A 21,446-nucleotide genomic window follows, 5' to 3' on the forward strand; every position below is an offset into this window, starting at 1 on the left:
AAATAAGTGGGTTTTGTGTTCAGGTGAAATTTAATGCATTTTAAGATGTCCCCATTTTCTCTTGTCCTGTCACTGGGCACTACTGAGAAGATTCAGTTATGTATACTTAATGGTAAAATCCTCTAGAGCCTTCTCTTCTCCAGGCTGAATAGTCCCAGTTCTCTCAGCCTCTCCTCAAATGAAAGATGCTCCTATTCCTTAAACATCTTCATGGTCCTCCACCACCCTCACTCCAGTAAGTCATTATCTTTCTCGTACTGGGAGCCCAGACTGGATACAGTACTCCAGACGCAGTGCTGAATAAGGAGAAAAGATCACCTCCCTCAACCTGCTAGTGTTGGAATGTTTTTTGATGCTTCCTGAATTATGAATGAAACTTCCATTCACTTATTATTAATTTTGGAAGTCCTTTTGTTTTTCCCCAGGAAAAACAATGCACAGATTGATTTAGTTTTATGTGAAACCACCCATGTTCTGGTATCTGTCCTTGGGTCCTTGGAAACGGGTGTTCCTGCTCTGTATTGTAAAGCAGTTCTAAAAACTGCTCAATACAAAAGCAATTATTCTTTCCAAGTAATTAGAACCAAGCTTTAAGATCAATCTTCTGGTTATAATTTGTTTTAAAAGACTGCTCAAAGTTTATGCAAATTATATTAGTCACATTCACATGATAAAGGGCATTAACGTGGTGGATGTGGATTTCTGAAAGCAGTATAAAGTAAACCCTGAACCTGCAAATCTTCAGTGCTAAGCATCATGCCTGGTGCGTGCTGAGCACAGGCAGAACTGAAACCTGTATTTAACAGAAGTTGCTTCACAAATAAGGAGGGGAAGAAACCTGATATTTTTCAGCCAAATCTCAAACTTCTGAGTTATAATCCAATTTAGTAAAATTTCAATTAGTGCTGGTGAGGCAGCTTTGGTTTGGGAAGTCACACAACTCGACTGTAACTGCAAAAGAACTAAGGTTATTTTGAAGATGTTCACACTTAAATGAGCTGCCTGCTCTGAGCTTTACACAACTGTTGATAGCATGGTCAGATTCAAGCTAATTAAATGTTATTAAATCCTAACTCCCTTTCAAAAGACTAAACCACCATTGTAGAATAAATATTCCCAACCAATCTATTTTGCTAAACAAATAAATCATATAATCAAAGCTAAATAACATGGGAATACTCAAATGTAGCAGTTAAATTAGGAATCCTACTTACCAACAACAAAAATGATGTTTGATTTCCTCAGATCCTCTGAAAAATCTAAAATGAAAATAAACATTCTTTAGTGGCAAGAGCTACTAATTTTAATGTCAGCTACTTACCACACCAAATTGTGTAACAGTCATGCAAGGGGATGCATAAGTATCTGCATAAATCTGCATAAATAGCAGATTTACTTTCTGCTATAATGCTCTCCATTCCAAAAGGACCTATTGTCCACAAGCCTATTAATCTCTCAGTTTCATAGTTGTCATTGCAGATATGATAAAGACATTTTACCTGAAAATAGACCTTACACACACTCATCAGTTCTTTAAAAAAAAAGGAAGACGAAAAAAGAGAGAAGCAGATTCATCTTGATGTAATAACATGATGTAATTCCTCCTCAGCCACTGCAGTTTTCATCGAGTATGTTATTACATTATGATTGCTATAGAAGCTTTTCCACTTCCCATTTAGATTTTATACTCTCTGAAATGTAGTTCTAAATTCCTCTGAGCCTCAAATTCAGCCAAATAATAACCATCTTAGCTGAAATCCAGGCAATACTCTCACCAAACTATAGTTTATACTATCTCACTACTGTATGCATTACAGCTTTGCCTTTTACTGAAATGGTATCTTTTGAAAAAGCAATTCCTTCTGGTCTGAGTCCCATCACTTCATTGATTGTACCAGAACAGAAGGTGATCTTGCACCATGTGAGCCTCCTGAAATGTTATTGTCTTTGAGTTAATCACTTACAAGACACATTAATTTACCTCATACAATTTTGGGGTCTATTTTGAGGTGTCTAGATCTCTTATTACAAAAAATCATTAGCCATGAAAAGTTTGGCTTTATCCTTTCAGTCCTCTTAGACTCTTAGCACCTCATACTTTCCAAGGAGACTTTCATAAGTGCCAATTTCTGAAAACACCTATAAGATTCAATGCTGATTAACAGTAGTATTTTCTAATAATTTTGAATCCACTGGCCTAAAGAGTATAAAAATGTCTTTTACAAACTTTAATTTCCATTCAAAGAGAATTCACATGATAAAAATCCTTTGAGACATAAAGTTCACAATATAAATAACCCAAATTCACTTTACTTTCTAAGTAAGTATTTAAATAATGGGAAATCAAAGGTTTCAAAATTAAATGGCAAGTGACACTGAAAAAGAAACTCACCTCCTGTGCTCTCATAACCAGAAAAACTTGACTGATCCTCCTCCTGTTAATTAAGCAATTGACAAATTCAAATGGATATTCTGCATAGTTTGCATTTTTCTTATATCTGCCTATCCATATATCATAATATATATCTCTCTAAGCTCTCAGTTTTAATCTGTGTTGAGATATGGTTTACAATGCTACAGAAACGCTGCTAGTGCTGTTTCAGTTGCTAGAACATAAGCACAGAGAACCCAAGATATCATGAGATGATTCACTATCCCATATAATGGGTGGAGTTCCTCAGGGTTCGGAATGGTGACAGTGCTGTTTAACATCTTTGTTGGTGACACGGACAGTAGGACCAAGTGCACCCTCAGCAAGTTTTTCAGCGACACCAAGCTGTGCTTGAGGGAAGGGATGCCATCCAGAGGGACCTGGACATGCCTGAGAGGTGGACCCATGTGATCCTTGAGAAGTTCAGGGCCAAGTACTAGTTACTGCTCCTGTGTCAGGGCAATCCCAATACAGATGCAGGATGGGTAGAGAATGGATCCAGTGCAGTCCTGGGGAAAAGGACTTGGGGTTGTTGGTGGATGAGAAGCTCAACATGATCCATCAATGTGCATTTGCAGCCCAGAAAGCCAACTGTGTCCTGAGCTGCGTCAAAGGCAGCGCGGGCAGCAGGCTGAGGGAGCGGATTCTACCTCTCTACCCTGCCCTTGTGAGACCCCACCTGGAGCCCCAGCTCTGGGGCCCCAGCATAAGCACAGGGGCTTGCTGGAGTGAGTCCAGAGGAGTCCCCAAAGATGCTCCAAAGGCTAGAGCACCTCTCCGAGGAAGACAGGCTGAGAGAGTTGTGATTGTTCAAATTGGATAGGTCTCAGGGGAAACTTTATAGCAGCCTCCAGGACCTGAAAGGAGCCTGCAAGGACAATTTCCAATTTCCAATGACATGGAGTGGCAGGACAAGGGGAAATGGCTTTAAACTGAAAGACAGTAGGTTTAGATCAGATCTTGGGAAGAAATTCTTCATCGTGAGAATGGAGAGGCACTGGAACACATTTCCCAGAGAAGTTATAGATTACTCATCCCTGGAAGTGTTCAAGGCCAGGCTGGACGGGACTTTGAGCAACCTGGTCTAGTGGAACATATCCCTGCCTGCTGAGGGCTTGGAGCAAAATGATCTTCAAGGTCCCTTCCAGCCCAGGCCATTCTCTGCTATAATACTGATTTTGTGAGGAACAACTCTTCAGTGTCCAAATGCACAGAAATCACATGATATATAAGCAACCAGTGTGCATCCTGAATTGCTTCCAAAGTAACTATGGTATGATCAGCTGTTAATAGTGAGAAAGCAATATTGGAGAAACTCCTAGAGGTGAACTATAATATAAAGATGGGATTAGTCTTTGATTTCAAATAACTTAAATGTGTTTACCTTGTGAATCCGACACAAGCTACAAGTTGTTATAAAGGCTGCTGAACTACAAGGAGGGACTACACCAGGGAAACAGGGGATGTGGTATATTTTTTCTCCTGAGATTTAACCACTTAAAATTATTTCGTCATTTATTGTCTATTATAATCGATGAGAAATTACAAATACTGGCCAGCAAGACTGTCAGAATGGGAATTCTTTGTTGTTCTGATAAATGAGAATTATGTATATGCATAGTCTAGGTTATGTGGTGTCAATATACTCGCAGCAATACTTTAGCCTGTCTGTAAAATATCAGTAGTAGCATTGACAGTAACGTGTCGCATCCTCATGTGACAGTATTACATCATCAGTGCATAACATCAGCAAGAAACACATTATGTGAGTCATCTCAGTAGCATATGGTTACCAAGCCATAGTTTCTGACAGCACAGCTCTCAGAAATAGCCACCTTTAAATGTGTGGAGCTGCAGGAGCAGATGAAGTGAGATGAACTGCAAGGTGACTGGAATGGGTAAACTGCTGCCCACTGTAGTTTGCAGGGCTCCTGCACTACCCTTGCAGGTTCCTCCTTGTGTTCCCATCATCATTGAAACTGAAGTACTCTTCATTAGGCTGAAGTACCATTGCATTGGTTGCACAGAGTATTTTTATTTTTTGATTCACAATAATTCCCAGCCTATTACACTGCAGCAGGAGAACTGCCATCTCAAAAAAAAAAAAAAAAAGGCAACATTTTCAAATGAGAGATTAATCTCTTTCCTACATTCCAAGTGACAATATTAACCCTATGTCATTTATTTTTGCATGTAAAAATACAATAAAATAATTGGCCCTGCAAAGGATATATTGCATACAAAAGGCTTCATTTTAGATTCTACTTCTTATAATGCCTTTGAAAGTTATGGATCAAAATCATTTTAGGCACAATGTTTAGAGTAAAATTCCTTTAAAAATCAGGATCAGAATTCCAAGCTTACAGTCAAATCAAAGAACTGAAACCGGCATTACTTCTTTCAAGTTTTACTCTTGTTCTCCGCTATAATTGCAGACTGAAACTGCCTCCAACCAGTTTTTGTGCTGATCTGGGTGAGGAGCTAGATATGCTGTCTGGTTTGAGGTCCTTTGCAAAGAGTGACAGTCTAGCACCCTGTTTAATGCAGTCCCCTCGTGTTTGTAGTTGACAATATCCATTTCTGATTTCGTCTTTCTAGCAAGTAGGTCTCTAAACTGTGAATGGCTTGACCTGTATCAGGCTGAAAACACTGTTCTGCCTTGTTACCAGAGTGCTTTGGAAAATAACTGTGGGATTTAGCAAGTGATCACATAAGGCCAAGTCCCTCCAGTTAGATAGCAAATGGTATTTGACACCACATTGCCATCAGCAACACAGTGATTTAGCAGCAGTCTCTGTATTCTCAGTATAGCTGTTTCCATGTACTTGAAAGCAAAGTGAGGAAGATCACATCTTATGCATAATGAGCTCCGAAGAAAGATGGCTAGTCTGTAATTTCAGATGCCTTTACAGTCAAGTTATATCTACAAATATTATCTGGAAACATGTTCATTAGTGGAGCATAGCTGTCTGTGTAACTACTTAACCAATATCAACAGTTTGTTAAAATAATTGCTAAATAGAGAAGTTTGCTACCTGTAAAGAATCTCTTCTCTGACATTTGTCTTTAGAGTTGGAAAATGCAGGCTTTTGACTGCCATTTGACTTGTCATTTAGCTACTAATTAGTAAACATGTGACTGGTAGTAGATACTTCACTGGTTAATGAGTTTTCAGTTACTACCTGTCATTGCTAGGTTGTGAAGTCCACAGAATCATAGAAAGGTTTGGGTTGGAAGATCATCTAGCTCCAACCCACCTAATTTCCATAATAACAAACTATGACAGTAAGTCTCGACAAATAATAAAGGAATGATACAGAATTCTTCAGAAGTTTCAATTTTGCTGCTAATGAAGCAGTACCTTCAAGGCATATCAATAAAGTAGATTTAATTTTTTTATCTAATGAAGGGACATTTTCTTCATTAGGACTTAGTGACAGCTATTTTGAATGTCAGTTACCTGATGAAGTGAGAAAGCTTTTCTGTTACCCATTAATAACCACTTCTCCAGTCCCTGCAGGTTTTAGTTGGGGTTTTGGTTTTTTTACATGGAAAAGAAAAAAGTTCTCCCTTATCACCTCATTGTTGTTTGAAATGCTTCTAGAAAGTAGTGGTGAAAAGTGCCTGAATCATTTTATTCAGATTTCTAACAGATATAACAGGAGTTTCTGCTCCAAATTTACCGAAGATGATAAATAATCATGGATAAAGGAGAAAAAAGACAATAGAATAAGACTGAATTACAAATACAGCTTGACTGCTGCTTAAAATTATGCTCAATTTTCAAGCTTGAATTTGAGAATGTAAATATTCCAAGGAACGTGTCAGACACAAATTATTTAAACAAGTAAAAATTACATGTTTCTTTGCTGGTTTTATGCCAGGGCAGTGCTCCCTAGGAATGGATTTTATGAGCCATACCATTAAATTTGATTTATACTTCAAATCAATTTTGAGCCTGAGCTGCTTTCTGCAAGCTGGGTGTTAAAGTATGCCTCTAGAAAGCAGAGGTGGCTGTGCTCTGACCTCCTCTGCTCCAGAACTAATAAATAAGGTAAGACTCAGTAGGAATACCTTCACACTTCAAGGCTTTTTTTTTCCCCAAAGGACAAATTTTCTTATATATTTCATGCTGCTCAGCAGAGTGAAGTTATTTGTGTCAAAAAGGACTAATAGTAATTAAGATGAGGGTACAGTGCTAATGTTTTTCGAGGTGATTTTTGTTTGTTCAGAATGCATACAACTGCAAAAACATCAGTGTTCATAATAGCATCTAAAAAATGCTGACAGGTGAGATCACTGTGATTCCAATTTTGTTCTGGGTTTCTAGCAAAGACAAAACTCTCTGCCATTATCTCTCGTGAGGACAGGCTGAGGGGGCTAGGCATGTTCAGCCTTGAGAAGAGAAGACTGAGAAAGGACCTAATCAATATCTATCAGTCTCTGAAGGGAGGTGTCAGAGGATGGACCAGGTTCTGCTCAGTGTTGCTGCGCAATGGGACAAGAGGAAACAGCAAAAAAATGATGCACAGGAAGTTCCACCTGAAGAGGAGGAAGAACTTCTTCACTGTGCAGGTGACCAAGCACTGGCACAGATTGCCCAGAGAGGTTTTGGAGTCTCCCTCACTGGAGATACTCAAGAGCCATTGGATGCAATCCTGTGCCATGGGCTGTAGGATGACCCTCCCTGAGCAGGAAGGTTGGACTAGGTGACCCACTGTGGTCCTTCTTCCCACCTTCCCCATTCTGTGATTCTGTGATTATTCTTTTAAAACAAAACTTATTTTCAGTTCTAAAAATAATAATAAAAAATTATACCTATACAGAGTTGGAGATTAACCCATTTTTAACACTTGCAAGCCAAGATCAAATTATCTAGCTTTTAAATTTGTTTGTTTGGGTTTTTTTCAGATTTTCCATTCATGTTCTTCACGGACATCAAGAATATCTGTAGGTAGTTCAGAGAGGAAAAAGTCACAATGTGTTTGCTATTGTTTGTGGGAGTTGGTATTTGTTAACTTCTGTGCCTACTTATAGTGACAAAAATACATATGATTACTAAGCATGAAAAAGAAAGCAAAATCTATTTAGTTTCATATTGATTTCCAGACACTGGAAAAAATTTCCAAGAAATTACCTCTTAAGGGCAAACTTACCAGCAAGGAGTGCAATCAGACCACCCCTCCCAGGAGAGTATCAGCAGTTTGCATCATCAGAGCAGTGTAAGAGTGTTCTGGTAAACCAAACACCGCATTTGCAATTTTAATATTAATTTGATTTAAAAGGCTGAACTAGAGGGGTCAGTATCTAACTTGAAGAACTTGAGCTTGATTTAAAAATATATTTGTGTTTTAAAGACATTAGAGACATTCAATAACTGTATTATCTATACATAGTTACTATCTACCACTGACTTTAAAATAGTTCTGTCACACATAGTATTCAGTTAGTTTTCAGTTTGGTCTGTATTTATAGAAAGCTGCCAGTGCCTACAAAATTCTTTCTGGAAGTTATCACTATTTTTCCTTTAGTATTCTTTCTTTCTGTAAATCACCATCACTCCTTAAATGATTCTTCTCTATGTGCAGCATTTATGCTATTTGGTATAAATTCTTCCAGGGATAATTTTTTTTTTTTTTTTTTTTCACATCAAACCACTGCAGCAGAGAAGTGTAGCAGGACACCTCCCTGTGCACTTGAACTGCAGACTTGGTGCTGTTCAGGTCCTTTTTTTAGACAGCTGACGACAATCCTAAAGAATGGATCCCTCACATCATACACCTCAGCACTATATGTAGAACCTCTCTGCCGTGAGAGCTGCCTTCTGAGACCTGAAATTCAGTGCTTTGGTTTTTTGTTGTTAATGGTTTGGTTTGGGGTTTTTTAAATGTATATGCGTTTTGTGGGTTTTTGGGGTTTTTAACTTTAGATAAGAAAGGCTTTTCTGCAGGCCTGTCTTGACTCAGTTTTCAAAAAGAAAAAGATCTTGGCATGGAGAAGGACAAGAACAGGGTGTAGCAAAAACCTCCAAACCTAGCGTGTGACCTCAGATCCTATGATTTGCTGCTATTCAGATAAAAATTGACAGTTGTAGTCAAATTTTGCCTCTCAAAAACCTTTTCTGCTTAACATTGGACAAGCATATTCAAGGTTTACTAAAACATCTTCTTATGTATTATTAGGTAGTTTTGTGACTTTCAACTTCTGCAGTATTTATAAAGGACTTCTGTGTTAAGAAGGAATTGAACTATCTGAAGAAACAGTCCACTGATTTGAGATGCACTGCTGTGAAGGAGTTCTAAAACTAGGCCACTTTTCACTCTTTGTGACTGGTATTTAAGCCCAAAATGACTAACGTTGACTGCACAATCCTGGGATACATAAGGAATAAAAAAAACCAAATAGGAAACATATGGCTTTCTGAAAATACATGGGGGATTTTTTTCTATTTTCCAGTGTACCCAGAGAAGCCACTCTTCTGCTTCAATAAAATACAAATAAGTGATTTAAAGAGCAGTTACGTATCCCATAGAGTAAAACAGCATCTTTGCAATCACTGCAGTTTTATATGTGTATGTAAAAATATATAGCATGTACTTTGACAGTGATTAAGAAATATAAAAGAAATAAAAAGGCACTTCCTTCTGCAGTGCTTTAAAATATAGGAATTGTTACTACAAACGTTTTCAAGAAAGGGTTTTGGTAGCCGTCTTTAGGGATGCTGGGCTTCATGAACAGAACCAATCCACAGCCCTGAATAAGGCCTCTAAATCTAGGTGGCAGAGAGGGTTTAAAATACACCTCTACATTTCTTTATCAACTTTTGGTAGAATATGAAAAGTTCTGCTATGGGTCCTATTTGCATCAACTGTGTGGGATGCCTAATTTTCCCCACGAGTTATGCAAGTTCTCTGGACTGTAAAGGTAGAACTCACAAATTTAGCTGTGAAGTTGTATTTTGTTCATGAAGGCATAGGGCCTCGGTTTGCCAGTGGAGGGGCAAGCTGGTGTGAGTAAAGGTACAACATCCTACTGTTATGCCTAAAGAAATGATGGTGAGATACTGTAAATTGTAATGCTTTTACTACAGACACTTCCACAAGCCACAGAGAAGGACTTCATAATTTACTGCAAAATTATTCAGTGAGGCATAAATGCAGCACCTCTTGAAGAATAATGCTGTCACTGTTGTTTAAATCTCCAGTAACTCACTTGAGCTCACCATCATCGTAACTGAATCCTTATGCCCTGTACTGCCCACCAGAGCTGCAGGCAGCAACTTTAGGTTCAAAATTAGGAAAGAATTGGAATGCAAAGACTTCAACTAACCTTGACAGTTCAGTCTCCCCTAATATATGTACCACCAGAAAGTAAGTTCAAGTAACATCTGTGAAAGAAGAAGCAAACAACTGTTTCTGGCTTTTTACAGAAAAAAATGCAGATTGGCGCTATTTTTTGCCCATTTTGCCATGGTTTGCATGGGGGAAAATAGAGCGGGAGACTTTCTCACACATATCTTTATTACAGTGTACAATGGTGATTTTGAAAGAGAAAAAAATTTCTTCGTGGTTACAAAATTATTTAGGAGCACCAAAATACACATGGTTTGAGCTTATTCAGGAAACATTTTGTAAGGCAAACTGTAGTACTTTGTTTCTAGAACTGTTTTTTTTAAAGCATTTAATAGGATAGTTTCCATGGCAACTTGAACTGAACAGATTGTTCACTGACTTCAGTACATTTCTATTAAATATCTTTTCTCTGTAGTTAGGCCTGCCTTTCCAGCTCTTCCATGTCTTTGGATGCTTATTCATTACGCCTTTTTGCAGATATCCTTAAACTAGATTGGACTCCACCTTTAACAAAAACAAGTGTTGAGAGAACAGAGTTCCACAACCATTCTGAGTTTCCTCTCATTTTCTTTTCTATCCCACTGTTTTAATCAGTTTCTCTGTAAAACCAGAATCTGTAATTCAAATTGATACCACTGACTATCAGCAAAAGAGTAATGGACACTGCAGAAATGTTCACTATTAAAAGCCCAAATAGCTTCTGGATACTTTTGGTCATTTTACTAAGACCTGTAATGTTCAATGCTGCACAGCATATATGAATAAAACTGCTGTTACACCAAAAGTTCCTTAAGTTCTCAAGTAAAAAGAAAGCACATGATTAATATATGACATTCTAATCTGACTTCTTGAAGAATTTAATTAATGTTTATCTAATTTTGAAAGGTACCTTTAGAAGTCTGAATGAAAATTTCTCCTCCTAATGGAGGTGTGCCATTTGCTCTCTGTAGTATTGTAATGCTAACCCTAGAGTACTGTGTCTGAAGGATCAAATAAATCAGTTGGACTGAATCTTCAGAGTAGAGAAAAGGGAGTCAAAACACAGTGACAACTGATAGGAAACACAGTAAATGGAGAAAAATGGTCTTTTGTTTAATCCACAGAGCTTTGGTTAAATGAGGCTTTCAATTTGCTGTTGCCCATCAGTTTTATTAATATTTGTATTCTGCCTCGGCATTGAAAAGACTCTCAGGAACTTTTCATTATGTCTCTTGAATATTTAAGTTTCAAGCTATGCTAATCAGCCAGGCCAGAAATATTGTTATAGTCTTGGTAGCAATGGAGTCTATTTTGCATCAGTTCACTGAAAGCTTTTCTCCTGCTCCCCTAAAGCCTGGACTCCTCCTATGTGTTTCGGAGAGGAAACTACACCAAGCTGTAAAGTGAGTTGTTACTACATGGTGAAAACTTTTAATCAAGAGCTTGTTTCCTCTTGTTAGAATGAGAGTAAATCTTTATCAGGGCTTTATTCCTCCACTTGATTTTGGTTTTGCTTGTGAATTTTTCAAGTAAGCTGTCACATTTCTAATTGTAAAACATTCCAAACTTTGCAGCAAAGATTGGGTTATTCATTTTTTTAAATTCAGTTGATTGCTTGTCATTGCTGAACAGAAACCCTTTTTTTTTTTTTTTTTTTTACATCTACCTTTCCTAGGTCTTTGATACATTTGGGGGGGCAAAAAAAAAAAGGCTGTCTCTTCTTTGCACGTACTGTTGCATTTATCTAATTGCATCAGTAAATGCAGTTGTGACACTGCAAGGATGTGGAAATGTCTCAATTATGAGCTGGAAACTTCCTTGAAGGCACAAAAATGTGTTTCCATGTTTTGTAGATGTGAGGGTGGTGAGGCACTGGAACAGGTTGTCCAGAGAAATTGTGGATGCTTCATCTCTGGAAGTGTTCAAGGCCAGGTTGAATCAGTCTCTGAGCAACCTGGTCTAGTGGAAGGTGTTTCTGGCCACGGCAGGGAAGTTGGAACTAGATGATCTTTAAGGTCCCTTCCAACACAAACCATTCTATGAAATCTATGACCTCCTGTTCCAAATATTAGAAAAGGCTAAATATACTTTTGAGGCTTTCAACTTGAAGTTGACCTGATTTTCACATTTCCCAAATTCTGAAGCTCTGTAAGCACTTGTACAGAAGTGTATTCATTCTACAGTCACCTGACAGTGTGTTTTAACTTTTTCTTTAATTACTCTAAATATTCCTCAGGCTAGCTAAGGTTGTCTTGAAAGGCATGTTTTCATGAGAAAATAATTGGATGCTCTTTTCTTCTGGAACTCTTTGATAGGATTCACTGATGCCAATTCTTCAGTACTCCCTTTTGGCCTGAATGCACTTGAAATAAGACAAATGGTGGGTTTCTAATTAAAAATCCAATTGTTAAAAATAAAAACTTTCTGATCTCCAGAAACAAGTGGCATTATATTGACAGTCTCTCTGGCAAAGTTGAGAAATTGAATGGCAAGTATAAATGAGCACAGTAACCATTAAAAACATTTATCTCACTTGAGACCATTCCAGCAGCGAAGAACAATCCTTATTAAACCAGACACTAGTCAGAACAGGTTCTACTAATCGAGAATACTCTTTAAAGCTGTGGCACTCAAAAATGACTGCCCCAAAATATATTCCTGAAGTCTTAATATGGGTGAAAATCACATTACTTTGCTTTTATGTTTTCCAATCAAGTCATGCGTAGTGTAATCATTATTCCAGAAAAGGCTATAGAGATTGCTAAGACACGAAACCTTGTCTGGTTCTTCCAAAAGGCATTCTCAACGAGAGGCACTTTCTGCCTTATTTATTTATTTATTTATTTCTATTTTTTGGAATAATGTATTTTTAAGTAATTCTAAAAACCTCTATTATTTTTTCTGTAATACAGGATCTGACAGATCTGAGACAAAACCAGAAAAACAGCTATTAATGATTTGGAGAAAAGATTGTCTGTTTGTTTGGGGTTTTTTTTAAAAAAAGGGAATTTTCCTCCTGCCTTTCAGTGCTGTAGGGACTTAGTGATTACAAGTGTTCTAGTTCTTGTAGTATTCATGCATAGCCAGTAGAAAACAATCAGCTTGCTTTTAATTTAGTTTCATGAATTTAATTGAACAATCATTTATAAAATGTACAATTCAAAGCTTAAGCTTTTTCTGAGTTGTTTATAATTCAATTTCCCATTCATACTCTTCCAGAAAAGCCAGATCTTAATTTGCACTAGTGTTGCTTTGCACTGTTTCAACAAGAGGCATCAGGTGTTTCTCGAAGCACTTGGCTGTATTTTGGGGCACTCCTACATGAGCGAATGACTACATCAGTAGTTGGAACCACACCACTCGTTCTCCTTGCTCCTGCCTACCAGTAAGAGACATTATTCTGGAAGAAGTAATGTACATCTGAAGAACTCACGTACTTTTTTGGCTTAGTTTACACTGGAGATTTTCCCAGCTTATTCCAAGAATGAGAAAATGCAAAAGTATCTGTGTAAGTCCATTTCAGGTGCACCAAGACACCCATTGCCAGCTGTGGCTTTGTCTTCTGTGTGATCCCCCCAACTCCCCTTGTCAGTGACTACCAAGATGTTCCCCTAAAATTCAGCCATTTTTAGCAGCTCAGCTGTGTAAGGTTGCTTGGAAACCAGCCTTCTTATCCCCCACATGCTCATGACAGATTTCCTATGCAATAACATCACTGCATGACACATTCGTATCCAGACACGCATTCTTTTTCCACTTGAGATTCTCTGAGTAAAGGTTGTTGATGCTTCACACAATTCGTAAACAGCATGTGGTAAATCACTGGAGTATTAAATCACTGCCACAGTCAAAATGAGCTCAAGTTTTGAATGTGAGCAGTTCCTCACTCCTGAATTTAGTTATTGATCTTTCCTTCCTGAGAGTAATTTCTCATTCTGTTTTTCAGACTAGGCAGCTCGGTGGTATTATGACTTCATGGTAATCTCCACTCCCTTTTTTGCTTCTGTATAAAATACTTGCTTTCATAATTTCAAATTGGTTGCAATTGCTTTCTCCTTTATATTTTCTTTATATTTGTACAAGGCATCTCATATAAACTCCGTATAAATTTATTTATTAGTGATATAAATATTTCTATTTTTTTAAATGTTGCAAAATGTTGCAAAAAAAAGTATCAAGATATCAACTTGCAATTGAAGTGAGTCAGTGTCAGCCACTTCATATTTATATATCTGTCCTTGACTGATGGGATTTTAGCACTGTTTTAGCTTCATTTCTCCTTCTTTGTTTGATAACAGTATTGCACTCTTGCCAGAATGGCAATGTGTTGGTTTAGCAAAATAATGAGAAAATCTAAGTGCCACATCTGGCAGAAGGAATATTTGCCATTGACAAAGACAATAAGGTCCCATCATAGTCTTGTTTAATCTCATGTGAGAACCACATGCATTCAAAACTGCAGTCAGCGCTTTTATGGACTGTGTAATGTATCATCAATGAATGATATAGTTTGAAATTATTACAATATCAGAGTAATTTTCATGTTTCTGTTAATTTTATTTTATAACTATAAAACTTGTGCTTATTATGTAAACATTATGAGCCAAAAGTATAATTTCTTTAGTGTACATACTCTTCCAAAAGAACCTATTTTATATGTCATTAAAATGCAAAACTTAACATCAAAATTGCCAAACATAATATAAATATAGATTCTGCTTTATAGGCCTAAAACCTTCAATAACAAAGTACATAAAAGACAAACATAATAGGAAATTTAAGGGTTTCCTGGGCAGGGAATGTTTTAAGAAGGGTTTATGAAAGAATGGGATTTAAAAGGGGATGTGGAGACAGAGGCAAGCTGCCTCCTTGAAAAACAGCCAAATTGAAATAACTGAGCCAAAAAGAACAGTAAAGGGATCTATAAATTAAAAGAAATGAATAGGGCTAGAACCTGTAACATGTTGCAGGTGAGGATAAAGTGTTGCATTGAATACTGTGAAAGAAAACCAATGAATGATCCAATGATAAAGAAAATTCAGTTTTGTTGGCCCTCATTTTGTCACTAGCTTTAAAATGTCACAAGAAAAGATATCTTTTGCAAGTAATGAGAAAAGAGGTGAGAACATTTGCAACTGCATTTAGTTGAATGACAACAGAAACACAAATTAACATCCTTTGCCAAGCTGCTCACAAATCTAGAGAAATGTTTGTGGTATTCATGAAGAAAATACAAGCAGAGTCATGCAAAAGTGGAAGACAGGAAGCAAAACATACAAAAACACCACCCTTAAGTATGGTGGTGTGATAGGCAGATGGCTTTAAATTTTCTTTTTTTAAATTCTAAGTCATTCTTTTAATGCCTACCCACAGCACAATAACAAGCACACAACACTTATCCCTAGTGCAGCACCAAAGCCACAGGAACCTCCCATGTTTCAGTTTGTGCCCACTGCCTCTTGTCCAGTCACTGGGCACCACTAAAAATTCCTGGATCCATTTTCTCTGCATCCTCCCTTCAGAGTTCTGTACACTTTGGTGAGATGCCCCTGAGCCTTCTCTTTTCCAGGCTGAACACTCAGGTCTCTCAGCCTTGCCTTGTAAGAGAGATGATCCAGTCCCTTAATTATCTTAGTGGTCCTTTGCTGGACTTTTTAAGTATCTCCATATGATGTATTAGTAAATCCAAAACTGAACACTATTCCAGATGTGACCCTACCATTGCGGATGTGAAAATTATAGGGGAAAGATATATACAACCTTTTTTTTCCTCTCTCTGGCATTCTTCCTATATACAATGAAAACTCTTAACAAAATTTGGGTTTTAAATGTGGATTGAATAGGATCAGTAGAATGGCTGGTACACACTGTAAGGATTTTTTCTTTTTTATTCTCAAAAATATTTTTTCATAGGAAGAATGTTTGATTTGTTTATAGTTATGTTTCACACTTTTGTAATTCCATACTGCTCTTTTGAAAAGTGTTTTACTTCTTAAATATATAGCAGACTTAAAGTGCGTTTTAGCAATTTTATTTGCTCCATTTGCCAACATTTTTAAATCTATGGAGGAAACTTAGCAATGCACAGTAATGGAAGAAACAGGCTCTTAATACTACAATAATATTCATTCTCTTTTCCTAACTAGAAAGCAACTTCTGTGTATCACGAATTTACTTATGTTGCACTTAAAAATCCCTTTCCTTATCTATCCTTAAGTTCCATGACCTTGTTCAGACAAGTTTTATAGTGCAGGGTGTACATAAACTAGAAAACTGTCTAGAGAAAAGCCATATATAAAGAAAATTACCTGGTCTTCAAATTCAAATTCTGTATAAACAGTATCTCCAGAATCCATAATCAGACTGCAATCAAGTTCATTTGGCCCTAAAATATGAAAGAAAATAATTCAGAAATGGATCGAAAATTTTCATTTTATGTGGTGGAACACTATAATATTTCCAGTTGCCTGTATCTGTGCAAAAACCATGATCCAAGGAACAATTCAGGTTTGCTAGAGTACCCAGGTGAACAGTATTTCATTAGCAAAGCCTTCAAAGCATCCATAAAAGCTTCCACAAATCTTCACAAGGAAGGGCTATGCTAAATGGTGAATTGTTTTAGCTAGATTGCATATTTATTGGGCAGGGTGTTCTGCGTGCCATGACTTGCAATTATAAAATTGCCACACTCAAGGGAGAATAGAGACCAGTTTAAGAAAGAGAAAGGAAATACTAATTTCTGATTAGCACATAAGGATCCTTAAGTGGTGTTGATAGGGGACCAAAGCAGCATGCTTCCAGCAGCAGTAGCTTCCATTTCTATCCCATTCTACCCCTTCCCAAGGAGACTGTGTGGCTGTGCCCCTTCTCCTTGTCATCTTCCTGTGGCAGGACCAGGAAGAATGCAGTCCCTTGCAAAGTTCAATTGTCGAGAAGCCTTGGCCTGGCTGAGCTTTACAGTTTAGCCTCAGCTGAACTGCTGAAGGTGCAGGACAACAGAAACTGTGCTTGATATTTCAAGAAGTCATGTGGGGGGGCGTCATTGCTAAACCACAATGGGAGGATAAACCACCAATAATGTTTCTATACAAACACAGGAAGGCTACAACATGGACATCCTATTCTGGCACTGTCACCCCATTTGGATTATGTCAATCCTGGGCAATAAAGAAGGAAATTGTCTCCTGGGTCCTCCAAATGGTGCAGCCCTAAACCAAATTCTGCACACATTCTAAACACATTAAAATGTCAATAGGCATGAGACTATAGAAGTCGTTTTCACAGCATTAGTAAAATGAGAATAACAAAAATACTGTAATGATACACAAAAACATAAAGATTATAACTAGCTGGCAGCCACAGATGAGTCCAACCACCCACTTCATGTGCGGAGCAACAGGTAACACCAGGGGAAGTATAAGCTGTGTTTTGTTTTGTGCCCTCATGTCCCCAGTCAAACAAGATCACTAATGAAGAAAGCAATCCCCTCCTTCCTGGGCTACAGGTGTCTCTACCAGGTATGGTGTTCCTGCAAGCACTGGCACTGAGGGTACATAGTTTTAAGCCTATTGCTGACCTGGAGTTGTTGTCTCACCATTAGAGTTGTTTGTATGGGTGGCTTGCTCTAACAAGCACTATCAATAACAGATTTTGCAGTTCAATTTGTGCCAGATGCATTTATATACTATCGGGGTTTTTTTGCTTTTAAAGTTTACATAGTAATAATCTATGTAGGTGGTGAAGTATATATCCCTGACAGAGAGAACAGAGGAGAGGAACTGGATGTCATGATGACCAAACTGTAACTGCTTGGAACAGATGATGATTCCAGGATGTCTTAGTTTGCCATCCTTATCACAATTACTGCCAAATTAATCTTCAATTTAACTTTCTGGACTACATAAGATATACCAGGGAAAGACCTGCATCTACCATCTGATGTTGCTTCTGTTTTGGTTCCCTCCCTCCCCTGCCCCCACCCCCAATGCTCATGTATAGTTCATCAAATTGCCATAAAAGAATTACAGAAAGGAATTATATTCCTGGTGCCACAGTGTCACCATGTACAAATGCAGCATGTTCTCTGGTATGTACACTTTATGGTCTTTTGAAAATACCTGTCTCTAGAAGCTATATGCAAGGAAATAGATTTCCATCTGCTGAGAGAATCTTAATTTTTGATTTATTTTACACAGCTGACATCTCACTCTTAACACCGTGTCATTGTTAATAATATAATTTAACTAAGCCTCAGTTGTCACTGGAACGGGCCTACCCTGACACATCAATCACTTCTAAAGGCACTTGTTGGCACTTTATTAAAGGCACTTGATTAACTGTCACTTAACTACCAAGAGCAGTACGTATTCTTAGCTAGAAACATTAGTATGAAATATGATGCTGCAAACTTATATGTAAAGGTCAGGCTGAAAATGAATACTCATGCATAATGTATCTTAAGTGATAAAAGCCATAATGGTTATACAATTTTAATATGGTCAAGCATCTTAAAGCCTTTTTTACTTGAACTAGAACACTGGTGTCCTTGGAAAAACATCGCTTCTTCCTAGGGTATATTCAAGAAAAATTGAAAATCACTCTTTCATGGTTTAATGAAAACTAACAAAGCCTATAACCATCTATCACTGAACAGTGCTCAGACTTCTCTACCCTTCTCAAATTGCCTAAAGACAAACCCATCAGAAATGAATTGAAGCAAATGGCTACTCCCAGGACAAGATAAAGTAATTAAGGGACATATAAGAGTACTTGCGATATCCCTGGTGCAGCATGAGTAGTTTCCTATGCTCTAGCTTGGTTTCTTGTTGGAGGGAGCATATTTTGCTAAGGTTGGACTAAATCTTCCTAAAACAGGTCTTCCAGGGGAGAACAATGAGCTCATTAACTATTGCCTGTACGTGCGGCAGCAGAGGCACACCAGGGAGCCCCTTGGCAAGGTACTGGCAGTCGGGAATCCTGCTGTAGGCAGATGCCCAGACAAGGCTAAAGGCAAAAGGAGGGCCTTAGAAAGTGGATGATGCAAAACTCAGCTGAGGTTTTCTAAACCCAAGTTTAAATTAGCAACATTTTACGTAAAACCTGTGGCAATGTTTATCTGTCAAAGGTGAAATGCAAAATGTTGGCTTAAGGAAAAGAGGAGGACTGGTTCAAGTGTTTGGAAGCAAACATGCACTGCTACTTTCAATGAGACTGCAGGCTGCACATCTCATGTCTGACAACAGAACAGTTGATCATAAATAAGTTTCATTGCCTTTTCTGAGCAAGTTGCATTATTTTTCTTTTGCTAAGTTAGTACCATGAGACCAAGCTATAAAAACAATTAATACTTGTCTACTATTAGGAGGAAAGGCTAACAGTCTGATTAATCTTAGTTCTTTCAAAGGGGTGTCCCATTCCACCAAATAATCTCTTGGCTCAAATAAGCTCTGGGTTAACTTGGAGCCTTCCTGTGCTTGTATGAACCTATAGGAAGTGATCCGGGTAACTTTATCAATTGCAAAAGGGGAAACTCAAGTTAAAAAATATCAATTAAGAAAGCCCATGAAAGTTCTGCCACCATGGAGAAATAACTTGCAAGCACCTGATATGAAAAGGTACCCTTAGGGCTTAAAATATGCTTCCTGAACTGCATGAATAAAGTTAAGGCAAGGGGGACCTGGTCATTTTCATGGGCCCTGTGTTTTCCTTAGAGAAAAAAAGAGAAGGTTTTATTAGGTACAGTACTGCACAATTAAAAAATAAAGCAGTTGAAAGTTTTTATTAAATTCCTGTTAACTGAATAATCAGGTCTCCAGGGAGGAACAGGCTGAAATAAGAAAAAGCACAGAGCTAGAATGCATTCCCCTTTTTTGCCATGTTTTGTATATTGACACTGAAGGCATCTTTCATAAAGATATGTCTTGTGAGGAATCCAACAGGATCCAATGGCACAGCACTGAGGGACGAGGTGAATTAAAGGTGGCTGCAGCCGTACAAGGATGTGCTGACAGGTGCTACCCCTGCCAGGTCTGACAGTCAGGGACAGTGATACCCCTGCACCAGAGGAATGCACAACTGTGCTCAGTCACCTCCTTCACCAAGAAGCTGTATTTTACATTTTAAGCTGTATTTTACATATTGTTTGTTGCTCCTAAGCTGAATTGTGTAAGATTGATCATGGAAAGCTGAGAGAGTGTGATTGTTACAGGCAGGTGTGTAATTCCTATGACAGAAATGCACCCCAAAGCCCAAGGGATCATGGCTGTAAATGTCTCTGGTCCTACAAAACATTTCAGTGTTTTAAGCCAGGGTTCATGACACTTACTCTGAAAATGTGTTCATCCTTAAGTTGTCAGGAATGCAAATGTCAAGCATTGCTTTTTCATGGTTCATTAAATTCATTTATGCAATGAACATAAACTGTACTGATCTGTCTAAATTTATCTGCAGTTGTAGATCTGCAGTTGTACTTCACTTCCCATCACAAGGTAGCTATGACCCATCATGCAAATTAATTAAATCGGCTCCTTGGACAATCTGCATTTTGGCAAATCAGCTAATGAATTTCCAATCCTTGCTTAAAGGCATTACTTACTTTGAATCCTGCTAGCAATTCTATTCAATATGGTTCATTGGCTCAAATATGCTTATACTCATATTTTAACAATGATAGTATTCACACACTTCAACGCTGACTGTCATAAAAGTAATCTAAGCCTATCCTGTGAAACTTACTGCTTCTCTTACTAACATGTTTAAGCTCAATAAAATAAAAATGCCTTTTTATGTTACGGAACATGCTCTGAAGCGCCGTCTAATAACTCAATTAATACATGTTACCTATAAGCACTTGGGCAAGACAAATGCTTAGAAGATAAATTTCAAGTGGAATATTATAGAAATAATTTGTTGAAGCACTGATTAGCATTAGAATGATTACATTTTAATTTTCCTCTCAGTAAGATGCTTCCCATACAAATTTTATTGCAACCTTACACTGTTGAGTTTCATGACAGGTTGTTGCTCTTGGCAACGGTCTTAATATGTTGTAGAAGGCAACAATGAGAAAATTGTATTTTCATCTGTAAACATTTCAGTTGTTTTCTTTCAGCACATATTGTTACAAAGTTGATTACAACTGGGTTTTACAGGTATAACATGAATTAGATTGATGTGGAGGCATGAAAATATTAGAAATCCTATGTTTATGTTAGCTACAAGGAACTAGAGTATATTGCAATATCACTAATAAGATTAGAAGACAAAAAGTGAGATCAAGACATGCTGGAATAGCAACCTCTAGAAATTAAACACCTGATCTCATAGACATCCTACTTCAAATCTCCTTACTATTATCAGTGCTCAGATTAGGCACTAATTAGGTGATTGTGGCATGGCATCTGCTCATGGCTATCCAATTATTTTGGTGAGGGATTTATTAAATAGATCAGATTTTTGAGGAACTGACTGGAACTCATCCAGAATCACAACCAATTTGTGCAAATTGTTTAACTCATCAAGCTGTTTGTCAGAGCCTGAACCTTTACGACACTTCTTTCCTCTTCTTCCTGTCCAGCTCTTAAATCAATTAGGGAATCCAGATGCAATTATCAACACAATGTTGTACAGTGGAAATGCCACTTTAGGTTTGGGATCAACCTCTTGCCTCTATGAATAAGGCTAAA

General features: G+C 37.7%; 1 protein-coding gene across 1 annotated transcript in view; it reads right to left on the reverse strand.

The window, feature by feature from the left end:
• Nucleotides 1-21,446, reverse strand: part of AK5 (adenylate kinase 5) — an 84,357-nt gene that overhangs the window by 21,685 nt on the left and 41,226 nt on the right. Inside the window, exons 8-10 of the mRNA XM_032118704.1 lie at nt 16,071-16,147; nt 2,393-2,435; nt 1,215-1,259 (exon numbers count right to left, since the gene is read on the reverse strand). Coding sequence (XP_031974595.1) covers nt 1,215-1,259; nt 2,393-2,435; nt 16,071-16,147 — 165 coding nt within the window. The remainder of the gene's footprint in view (nt 1-1,214; nt 1,260-2,392; nt 2,436-16,070; nt 16,148-21,446) is intronic.

This window comes from Corvus moneduloides, chromosome 9 (assembly GCF_009650955.1).
Source record: "Corvus moneduloides isolate bCorMon1 chromosome 9, bCorMon1.pri, whole genome shotgun sequence".
Taxonomy (NCBI): domain Eukaryota; kingdom Metazoa; phylum Chordata; class Aves; order Passeriformes; family Corvidae; genus Corvus; species Corvus moneduloides.